This window comes from Arachis ipaensis, chromosome B07, assembly GCF_000816755.2.
Source record: "Arachis ipaensis cultivar K30076 chromosome B07, Araip1.1, whole genome shotgun sequence".
NCBI classification, from domain to species: domain Eukaryota; kingdom Viridiplantae; phylum Streptophyta; class Magnoliopsida; order Fabales; family Fabaceae; genus Arachis; species Arachis ipaensis.
In genome coordinates, this window is record NC_029791.2 from 19,829,237 (window position 1) to 19,840,698 (window position 11,462).

At 37.1% G+C, this 11,462-nt stretch overlaps 1 protein-coding gene across 1 annotated transcript; it reads right to left on the minus strand.

Annotated features, from left to right (window-relative positions):
- On the minus strand, positions 3,543 to 4,205 carry LOC107606866 (serine/threonine-protein phosphatase 7 long form homolog). The gene is made up of 3 exons (XM_016308876.1): positions 4,089 to 4,205; positions 3,937 to 4,007; positions 3,543 to 3,837 (listed from the first exon to the last, which is right to left on the minus strand). The coding sequence occupies exons 1-3, from the start codon at positions 4,203 to 4,205 to the stop codon at positions 3,543 to 3,545; spliced, it is 483 nt and encodes a 160-aa protein (XP_016164362.1).

The following is an 11,462-nucleotide window of genomic DNA, read 5'->3' on the forward strand; positions in this document are numbered from 1 at the left end:
CAAAATTATTGTAAAATCATTTTTAAAATTCCAAAATAAAAAGAAACACCTAAAATGTAACAAAAGAAACATCCAAAACTTAATAACATTAAGATATTCAAAATCAGGTGGTCGCGTCATTGCATTTTGCGTCATCTGTGGTAGTCGAACTCGCGCGGACAAGGCCGTGGCAATGCGAGACGATGTGGGCGAGGGTGGTCCGGCTCGGCGAGATAACGTGTTGGACGTCAGAAAATGCGCAAATCGTGACTCTACAAGAAGAGCTTGGACGTTGATATGTGTAAGCGGTGCAGCGTGAGAGAGTCCTGTCGAAAATGGCAACACGCCGCAATATGAAGGAGGCGAATTACGATAAGGAAGAGAGGAGAAGCAATGTTGCATGCATTAGGGGAGAAGAAGAATGACGTTGGTCGTTTCTTATGAAAAGTTCACAGCTTATGAAACCATTGCTATTATTGTTCCCAAGAGTGAAGAGTGGACAAAAGTTCACATAAATTTAAATTTTAGAAATTTTAAAATTATATTTTTTAAAATTTTTTAAAAAGTGGTTGTACCCCTTGTTAATTAGTTTCCTATACTTTTAGCAATATATTTATATTTTTATTCTAAAATAATTACTAAATATATAAAACCTTGTTACTTTCATTTTTAAATCTTAATCAATAGATGAAGCAAAAGCTTAGGTAGCTAACACCCTTTTCTATTAATAACCAGCTAACTTATAATAAAATTCTGATTTTATATTAGTAAAATACTAACTTAATATTGATTTTATGCATCACTTTTCTTCTATTTCACGTTCTTTTACTGATTATCAATTCTATAATTTTATGTGACTCTCTGTCACCGTCAATTCTATAGTATTTTGTGTTCTTTTTCTATTGTCGTTAATTCAACAGCATTGCAAAAAAAAAAAAAAACATTTAAAACTATTACAAAAAATGACATTAAAATAATAAAATAGAACATTTAAAATTTAACAAAAAGAAACATTTAATACCTCACAAAAAAAAATTTAGAATCGAATAAAAAGAAATATCGAAATTTAACAAAAAAGAACATCCAAAATTATTTTAAAATAAAATATCTAAAACCTAACAAAAAGACCATCCACAGATATAACAATTAGATAAAGATGAACAAAAAGAAAATGACGACAAAGACTATTACCAGCGGCGACGATTTGACGGGGCCACTGCAGCAACATTCTTCCGCCGCAATGTGGCAGACAATGCAGACGATTCCTGGTGGACGGCACAAACTTCTAATGAGACAGCAAACAGTGACAGCAAATAATCGATGGTAGTGCAACGACTGGAGACAACCTTAGTAGGAGTGTTAGTTGCCGTTGGAGAAAAAGTCATGAGCGAAAAAAAGAAGGGTGAGAATTTTGATTGTTCTTTTTTAATACGAAGGAGAAAATAAAAATGAATTTTAGAGCAATAGTTAACCATAATTAATTAGTACTTTAATTAGTTATCTAACATGGTTGCTGTATGAATCCACTAATTACACCTGAAATCTCTCGCAATAAATTGACCGTGTACGTAGATTAAACATGTTGTATTCTTGTTCTTGTCTCTCCACCTTAGCTTGTTCATTATATATATTAGTCTTATATGATAAGTTATGAATTTTGGTTTCAGCTTATTTACTAATCGAGAAGAAAAAAAAAGGGGGCAGTTAGATTCTTTACCGGTAGAACAATTTTGATTTAGATCCTTATACAATAATAGTTTTTAGGGTAAAAAACGTAATTAAACCAGCTGGAAGCAAATATTATATAAATCTACTAAAAGAAAAAATGTTACAAGGATCTATCAGAAGGACATTTTTATATAAATCGATAGAGCCTGATTCCAATTACACAATCCAAGAGTAATTTGAATCAGTCAAATTCGAATTACAAGTGATCCACATAAATCGATATGGACCAATTTGAATTATGCATGCTATACTAAATCGAATCAAACTGATTCGATTTATATAAGCAAGAAAGTCCCTAGTAATTCGAAACAACCTGTTTTGATTTATACTTATAGTTGTCGTTATATAATTCGAATTTGGCTGATTCAAATTACCAAGAACATGTAATTCAAACTAGGTAAATTCGAATTATTTAGGCCCCAACGTATATAAATATGATGTGAACGTGAATTTCTTCCATGAGAGTGAAACACAATGGCTAGTGAGGAGAGCTTTTTAGTGTTAGTTCACTATAGAGGGTCGATTAAGAAAAAAACACGCTCTAGTATTAAGTTTACTGAATCCCCTCAGTGTTTTTCTGAAACCAACAACGAACTTCGCTGAGTTCCTGAATTCTATAATCCAAAAATTGGGGTTGCAAGGCGTGAAATGGGTTGAGAAGTTATTCTATCGCATTCCGATTTCATTTCTGCGAGATGATGTAAAATATGATTCGTTTGTCATAAGGAGTGACGAGGATTTGGAGGTTCTGTTCCATTGTCGTCGGCAATTTTCCGAGATCAGGACAGCTGAGCTGTTGGCAAATCTTGTAGATGTGGTCTCTAGCTCTGGTGGTTCGAACCGGAATACTCAAACTCCAGCAATGGCAGACTGTTCTAGTTTGAGGCCTGTTGGTGCATCTTTTATCCATGCCTGTGATTGCACCTCAAGAAATGGTGGTTGCCTCCCCGTCCTTCGCAGCTGATCTCAACCGCAGTGGTGTCGGAGAAGTTAGTACTATTGATAGGGCGCCGGTTTCATTACAGTGTGGGGCACCGGATGGTATAGACGATGCATTGCCGGATGATTATGATGCTGATGATGTTGAGCCAGCCATCATTGTCGATGATAGCGATGATGACATAGCAGCGAGTAATCCAGCTGAGGTTGGCGGAGCGTCCAACTCAGGGACTCAGTAGTACCCTCCGCGCTTTTCATTTTTGGACTTGGATGCCATGAGACAAGAGGAGGTTCCTGGCGAACCTATTGAATTTGGTGTCAGAGATACTAATATTGAAAACACTTAACACACATATCAAGGCATCTAATGGTAATAAGAGAGGATTAATAATAAGCAAATATAAGATCAAAGAAGCATGTTTTCAATCAAAACATATAATTAGGAAGGAAATATAAAACCATGCAAATAGTATGAATAAGTGGGTAAAGAGTTGATAAAATCCACTCAATTGAGCACAAGATAAACCATGAAATAGTGGTTTATCAGATACTCAGGGTACTGGAGGTCTATTAGAGTTTCAGGTTGGTCAGCAGTTTCAGGACAAAGAGGAGGTCGTGTTAAGTTTGAAGACCTATAGCATCCGACGTGGGGTGGTTGAAATACTCACATCCTCAGCCTGTAAGAGATCTATCTTGAGCCTCTAACTCACAACTCGAGGTCCCTTCTTGCTCGCTGTAGGGTTGTGACCTGACTACCTGCAGCCCAAACCCAGGTTATCAATAAAAGAAGCTAACACAAAATAATTGTGACCAATAAAGCATTTAATAGAATAGTACCTCGAGGCCAAAGGCCAGCTGAACGTATCATGTCTAGCAGGTCTAAATCTAGGAAACCGTCAGAAGATCCATGGCTGAAGCATCCATAACAGTCTGGCTAACTTCACCACGTGTCTGTTCACCATGCGACACATGCACCGGTATAACCATGAGAGAGAAGCTGATCCCCAACTGTACCCACCCATATCCTCAAGCCTGGCTACGTATGGCAGCCACCTAATGTGAATGCGAGTATCGGACTTGTCGCCAAATAGCTGAGTCCCCAACAGCATCATGATATAGGCTCGGGCATACCTCCTAACGGTGGCCTCATCGGCACCATTAGGAAGCTCTCCGAATGTCTCCTGGAACCAACTGCATTTCACTGCGAACTAGTAGATGCACTTCGCAGGAGGTAATACACCCAGTAGCTCCTCAAACCACACCTAAGTTGGGCGACCACCCTCGATGTACGTTTGAAAATCTGTCAGGCAACCACTAACATAAGGTTCATCGATCGACAGCCCTAACTGGTATGCCACGTCCTGCAGTGTAATCGTGTACTCCCCAAATGGCATATGAAATGTGTGCGTCTATGGACGCTATCGCTCTACGAATGCACTAACCAGCGGCTCATCCAACATAAACCAAGTCTCGTTCAGCCTCGCAAGATGGTAGAAACCGGTCATCTGCAAGTACGGAATGATCCTCTCGTCCAGGCGCATACCCTGCTGCCGTCGCATGCTCGTGATACATCAATGGGACTGCATGAAGAACGTATCAAATTGTCTCTCATCTCGAAACATATTTATACAACATCATCAACTAATGCATAGCTTAATCCAAACAAAATAACTTGTACGCATCCAAATAATGTTACGCCTTTAAACCATTCTATACTACGACTACAATAGCTAAAGAGGTATTTATAACCTCTTATTAGGTTAAAACAAAGAAAACCCTAAAACCCATAAACATAAGGCCCAATCTAGTAATTAAATAAACAAAATAAAAATATATCAAATTAAATTAAAGCATTCTAAAAATATAAACTAATATCTTCTAAATAACACTTGAACTCTTCATATTACGAATATTTGAAACACGTATCATTAATGATAAAGAAATAAAAGGATAAACAAGAAGATAAAGATTCAAACTGAATAAAAAAAGATACATTAAAATTGAATAGAAACAAAAAGGATACATTGAAATTGAGTATAAAGAGAATCACTCTACTTTCTACCCAATTTCTTGATGCAACAAGAAAGGGAGTTCTCAACCTAACTTGTCAATGCCATAGTTTGGAAATTGAATCAAAAGGACTCCTCAACCTTCTACTCAATTCCCCAATGCAACAAGAGAGAGACTCTTTAACCTCAATTATTTACATCATGGTTTCATCATGAAACTAAAAAAGGGTTTTCAAATCTCTAAATCATTCTATACTACAACTACAATAGTTAAGGAGGTATTTATATCCTATTATTAGGTTAAAACAAAGAAAATCCTAAAATCCATAAATTTAAGGCCCAATCTAGTAATTAAATAAATAAAATCAAAATATATCAAATTAAATTAAAATATTCTAAAAATGTAAACTAATATCTTCTAAATAACACTTGAACTCTTCATATCACAAACATTTGAAGTACATATTATTCTCCTCCTCTTCAAAAAAGATTCGTCCTTGAATCTTGTAGGTGGAAAAAAATAATATATAAAAAGGACAATAATTACAAGGAAGATAATTTCTTCTCTTTTTTTGTTTTTTTCTTCCTTTTTTGTTTTTTTCTCTTTTTTTTTGCACTTTATGCTTTTTTTCTTTTTAAATAATAATGAAACGCAAACGGAAAGCAGGAACACAAAAACTTAAAGAAAGACGCGACAGACACTGAACTCTTTTTTATGATAAAAGAAAAACAGATATAGATTAATAAGACTTAATCTAAAACCTGAACTCTGATACCAAATGATAAAGAAATAAAAGGATAAACAAGACAAGAATTGAAATTGAATAGAAAAGATAAATTGTAATTGAAATAGAAACAAAAATGATAGATTGAAATTGAGTACAAAGAGAATCACTCTGCTTTCTACCCAATTTCTTGACGCAACAAGAAAGGGACTCCTCAATCTAACTTGTCAATGCCATTGTTTGGGAATTGAATCGAAGGAACTCCTCAACCTTCTACCCAATTCTCTGATGCAACAAGAGAGGGACTCCTCAACCTCAATTGTCCACATCATGGTTTCATCGCGAAACCAAACAAGGGATTTTTCAAAACCTCTAAATCATTCTATACTACGACTACAATAGCTAAGGAGGTATTTATAACCTCTTATTAGGTTAAAACAAAGAAAACCTTAAAATCCATAAACATAAGTCCCAATCTAGTAATTAAATAAACAAAATCAAAATATATCAAATTAAATTAAACATTCTAAAAATGTAAACTAATATCTTCTAAATAACACTTGAACTCTTCATATCACGAATATTTGAAGCACGTATCACTTCTACTTATTTGTAATCACTATCCAAATTAGAAATTGATCCGTCGAACGTCTAGAAACTAATAAACCATTAATATAGCCACTATATCTAACTTAACAACGGTAAACGATGACTACCATTATAAAAAACAAAAAACAAAAATATAAAAGTAACACATTAAATCCTATTTTAAAAGGAAAAGTGTGCAACTAACCTCTTCATTGATAACACCAGCTATATGGGCGACTCCATCCAAACGATAAAGTCAGTCCGGGTTATCCCCCATCAGCAGAATATGATGTTGAACACTTTATTAGAGTCGTATGGAAAGAGTTTTCTCTGAGATTTGGTGGGTAGGGGTTTGAAATTGTAGTTCGAATGAGCTCAATTCGAACTCTATTTATAGGGAAAGCTTTAGTAATTTGAATGAGTGCAATTTGAGTTACCTTGGGCTGCCTATACCGTGGGTAAATCGAAACAGCCTATTTCGAATTACCATATGCAACAAACTATGGGCTAATTCGAATATGACTGATTCAAATTAGTGTGGCTCACGTGTGTGTAATTTGAATCAAGGTGATTCGAATTACCCTAAGATTCTATGCATGCATAATTCAAATTAGTCCATATTGAGGCTCATTTTTTTCCAAATGGAAAAAATTTTGGTGTAGTTCATTGAAATGGGCGTGTGTTGGTGTTTTCCATTGCTATGGGCTCAATGCAAACGCAGCCTACGTTTTGCACATTTTATTACCCTTTTTTTTTTGTGAAACAAAATAACCAAACGCAGGTAACGTTTAGCATTTAAAATTTTTTTATTTTCTTTTTGGCCCAAACGCAGCCTGCGTTTTGGGTGGGCAATAACACAAAAATTTTTTAGGTTTCCAAGTCACAACTTGCGTTTTGCATGTGCCAGAAATTTTTTTTTGAAAAGTTCAAAACGTAGGGTGCGTTTTGTATAGGAAATAACATTTTATTCGAAAACCTTGCCTATAAATACGAAACACTACCCATCTGAAGTTGCTCATTTTCATTCTACTCCCATTCCTCTTGCTTTCATATATCTCAAACCTTTGAGTTTTTTGGCAATTAGTAGTGTCAACAAAGTCGGGTTAGGTGAGGTTGAGAGTATGGAAGGTATTGCAAATATTCGAGTGTATTATGACGGTGAGATTATACCAAACACACGCGAAGGAGTGATTTTTGTTTGTGAATGTCCGTCTTTGTTTGCTATTCTATGTACCATAAGTTTTGTTGAGTTACAAAATAGTCTTTGTGAGAACATAAAGAGTCACATTTCCAAAAGGGTGAGCAACATTTTGTACAGAAATCCTGTACAAGTATTTGGTGGGCTGATGCAGTTTCAACTCATGTCCATCACCAACGACGCATGCATGCAGCGGATGTTCTTTATTTATCGACAAACCCGAGGTCACGTGCCGATTATAGAGCTGTACGTTGAGTTTGAACAGCATACAGGGATGGATGCGGTTGGCGACGATGTCAACGTTGATATTGCGGAGTTAGATTAGGGAGAAGATAACAACGACAGTGAAGAGGAGTTTGAAGCCAACTATGAAGTCGATGACGAAAACGATGATGGAGACTTAGCAGGCAATCCGGCGGCACATGATGAGGCGCATGAGATTGTAAGTTAGCACCCCTTTGGTGTTCCGTCTTTTATGCGGACTCTGGACCTCGAAGCCATGCATGCCCCGAAATTTCCTGAGTATGCGAATATCGATATGTTATCTTATGGTTATTAATTAAAGTTACCACTACCATTTATTTTATTTGCCTTGTCCGACTGGCTGTGGTTTGCATGTCATAAGTGGAGGCAATGCTGCGGCAGAAGATGGCGAGTTTAGTGTCAGAATGGAATTTGGTTCGAGAGAGTCGGTGATATCTGTAATCAAAAGATACATTGTCTCTAGAGGAGTTAATTACACTGTGTATGAGTCTGAGCCACAGTCTGTGTCCGTAAGTTATACAGATGACCCTGAGACACACCGGCATCCAACCCACTGCCAATGTCAGGACCACCGAAATTTGTTATGCTCACACCACCGGTGTCATACAAACCGGAACCACTCATCCCCGGAGCACTCGCTCCACCAAGATCATACCAGCACTGCAAGTCATATCCCAAATCTCCCTCTTCCTGCTGCGGGTACTCATTCAAATCAAAGAACTAGAAGCGTGGTGGTGCGGAAGGACCGGGCGGATCTATATGACACGTCGATTGATCAAAGTCGAAGTCACTGGCATGACCTGAAGTGGCGCGATAACCACCAGACTGCTGAGATGTAGCAGACCCTTCCTGCGGTGGCGTCGAAAATAGATAATCTGTATCTCTCAGGACATGAGAGAAGCTGATGGTGTCAGATCCACCCAACGGACTAAAGTGACCCTCGGCTAGAATTACCAGCTGTGGTATGTAGGGCTCAAGTACCTGCTACGACTGTGGTTTCGGTATATATGGTGCCTGCTGCTGATACCGGCCACTGCTGTTGCTCTTGGCCGTAGGCCGGATCCTGAAACTGCTGGGCATATGCCGGATCCTGAAACTGCTGGGCATATGCTGGCATCTGATACTAGTGCTCATATGTCGGGACCTGATAGTGGTGCTCATATGCCGGAACCTAATTAACAATTAATTACAATTAATAGTAATTAATGATAATAGATAAACCTAAACAATAATAATTAATTATAATTTAAAACGGTAAAAATTAATAATAATAATAATAATAATAGTAATTAATAATAATACCTGAAACTGCTGCTCATGAGGCGGGACTTGCTGCTGAGGACCAGCTGGTTCTTCCTGTTGCTGCTGTGGTTCATCAGCACCAACCTCTTCACCTGCAACTCTATCTGACAGTCACAAGTGAATCCTATACTGTTGTGTGTACCACTCGTAGTACACTGGGAGAGGATGAAAGTCAATAATCTCCTCGCCTAACTGCAATGTGTTATAGTGGTCAGATCTCCACCTGTTAACCCATTGACTATAAATCTTCTCCAGTCATGGTTCTATGTTCCTGTCAACCGCTTGCAATGATCACGACCAAGGTCGAACGCCGGGCTTGGTGGAAGTTATTGCATCCCAAACTGTCGTCTAACTTGATCTGTCGGGTGTCATTCTATGCACTCGAATGACACTAGCGGCGACTGGGTGGAGCACATAACCAAATGGGCATCGAGGACATTTGGAACCCACACTCCCATATACGGCCGCCATATAAACTGCACGTTAGTTACCAAGAGGCCGATTAGAAAAATTATTCTTCTGAATAAAAACATTAGACATTAATGGTTACAACTTACATCGTCAACTCCCATGTTGTCGAGTCCTCGCCTAAAATGCACAGTAGGCCTCCGTATATATCTTGTATGTCGGCGCCAATGACTCCACCTAACAAAAAACAGAATAATAATATTAATAAGAATAACAAATTAATAATAATAATAATAATAATAATAATAATAATAATAATAATAATAATAATAATAATAATAATAATAATAATAATAATAATAATAATAATAATAATAATAATAATAATAATAATAATAATAATAATAATACCGTCGTGCAAGTGGAATACCAACATTGCCGAGCTGATCACGGGGTATAGGTGCCAGGAGCGGCATACACTCCCACACCCAAACAAAAATCAGTATTAGTGGGCTGTCCATCTCTTTACAGTTGTATCGTGAAGCACGACACAATGATCTGTATAGGTGTGCCAGATTGGCTGCCCCCAACTGTATCTTGAAATTCGGTGGAAATCCCGAAGTAGCGGTAGAAACTTCGAGTTCAATGAAGTGATCGACTTATCCGGAAACACAACTGTTCTGAGCACGCAGAAAATGTACGCCCGGACGTACCGCTCAACAGACTCCTGAGTGTCACAAGGCTCGATGTCTCTGCACCGCCGGACACATGCAAGATTAACCTTTCCCAACACGTGATCTTGTGGACCGGGCTCTCGACCAAAACACGCAATGCAGTTCTCCACCAAAAACTGGTGACTGCTGTCTGATCTACCCGTAACGGCTTCCCCATTAATCGAGAAACCAAGAATATAGCTCACATCTTCCAGCGTCACCGTCACTTCACCGACCGGAAGATGAAATGTGTGAGTCTCCGGCCTCCAGCGTTCCACCAAGGCACTCAATAGTGCAGAATGACTTCTCATTTCGCCTACTCACGAAACGTGTTGAAACACAGTCAATGCCAGTACTTCTGCCGCTATCTCGTTAAAGGTATCTAGCGGATCGAATTTTTTGGGCAACAAATTCCTGATAACCTGCAAAAAAAAAATGATAATTATTAAATTCTAAATAATATCAATTAATAATTTATTCAAAAAAAATATCAACAATAATTAAACAGTATTATTATTATTATCTTAAAAAATAATAATCATAAATTAAAAAAAATTATTTATCCATTGAAGATGATTCAAATACTTAATAATGTGTTTTTCAGGTAAAGTAAAATTATGAACCATTTTTTCTTCTTCACTAAATTAAGCCCCAAACTTTTACTGATTCTTTCTTCTCACAAATTTACTCCCTTTCACCCTTAATTCCAACCCTTTTACTCTCAAAATTCTCACTCACAGCAAGTAAAATGAAAGAAAAACCGAAACTCTCATGGCTTACGTTTTGGTTTTAAAGGCCAGCTCCACCACTCTCCTTTACACGTGTCAACATGCAGGTGGGGAGGCTGCCAAACGCAGGTTGCGTTTTGCTATGCACATTGCCAAACGTATGTTGCGTTTTGGAGCTTTAGGGTGTTGGCATGCAGGGGACAGGAACACATTTCGAAGCTTTGTTCTCCTCCCATGCCAAACGCAAGTCGCGTTTTGCAGTGCATGTAGCCTTTTTGAAGTTAGCTCAGTCAAAAGGTAACCTGCGTTTTGCAGGTTACTGACTTCAGCAGTTCCATATTTGTGGATTACTCACCATGATACAATATAGTTGCTCATCACTTTTTTAACTTCCATAAATAAATTAATTTCTGCCAAATTGATTTATGTAAATCACTTATAATTTGAATTTGACCGATTCAAATTACTCTTGAATTGTGTAATTCTAATGAAGCTCATTCGATTTACATAAAATTATCTTTCTGGTAAATTTTTGTAACATTTTTTTTTAGTAAAATTGTATAATACCCCTAATTTTTATTCATTTTATATATACATTTTACCCTAATTTTTATTCAAATCCCTACAATGATTCCTACAATTAATCAAAAGAAAAATCTAGCTAGACAGATTTATCATTTGTTGACTTGCCTAGTGATAATATAACTTAAATAGGATGATAGGTCACAACTTTTTTCTTGTTCCAAAAACATTTCTTGTTTTGATATTATTGGTGATTTTTAAACCCTTGAGTTGGACATCTCCAAGATATCTACATATAAATAATGGAGGAAACGATTTGGTGCAAAAGAAATGCAATTTAACAGAATTATAGTTGAAGA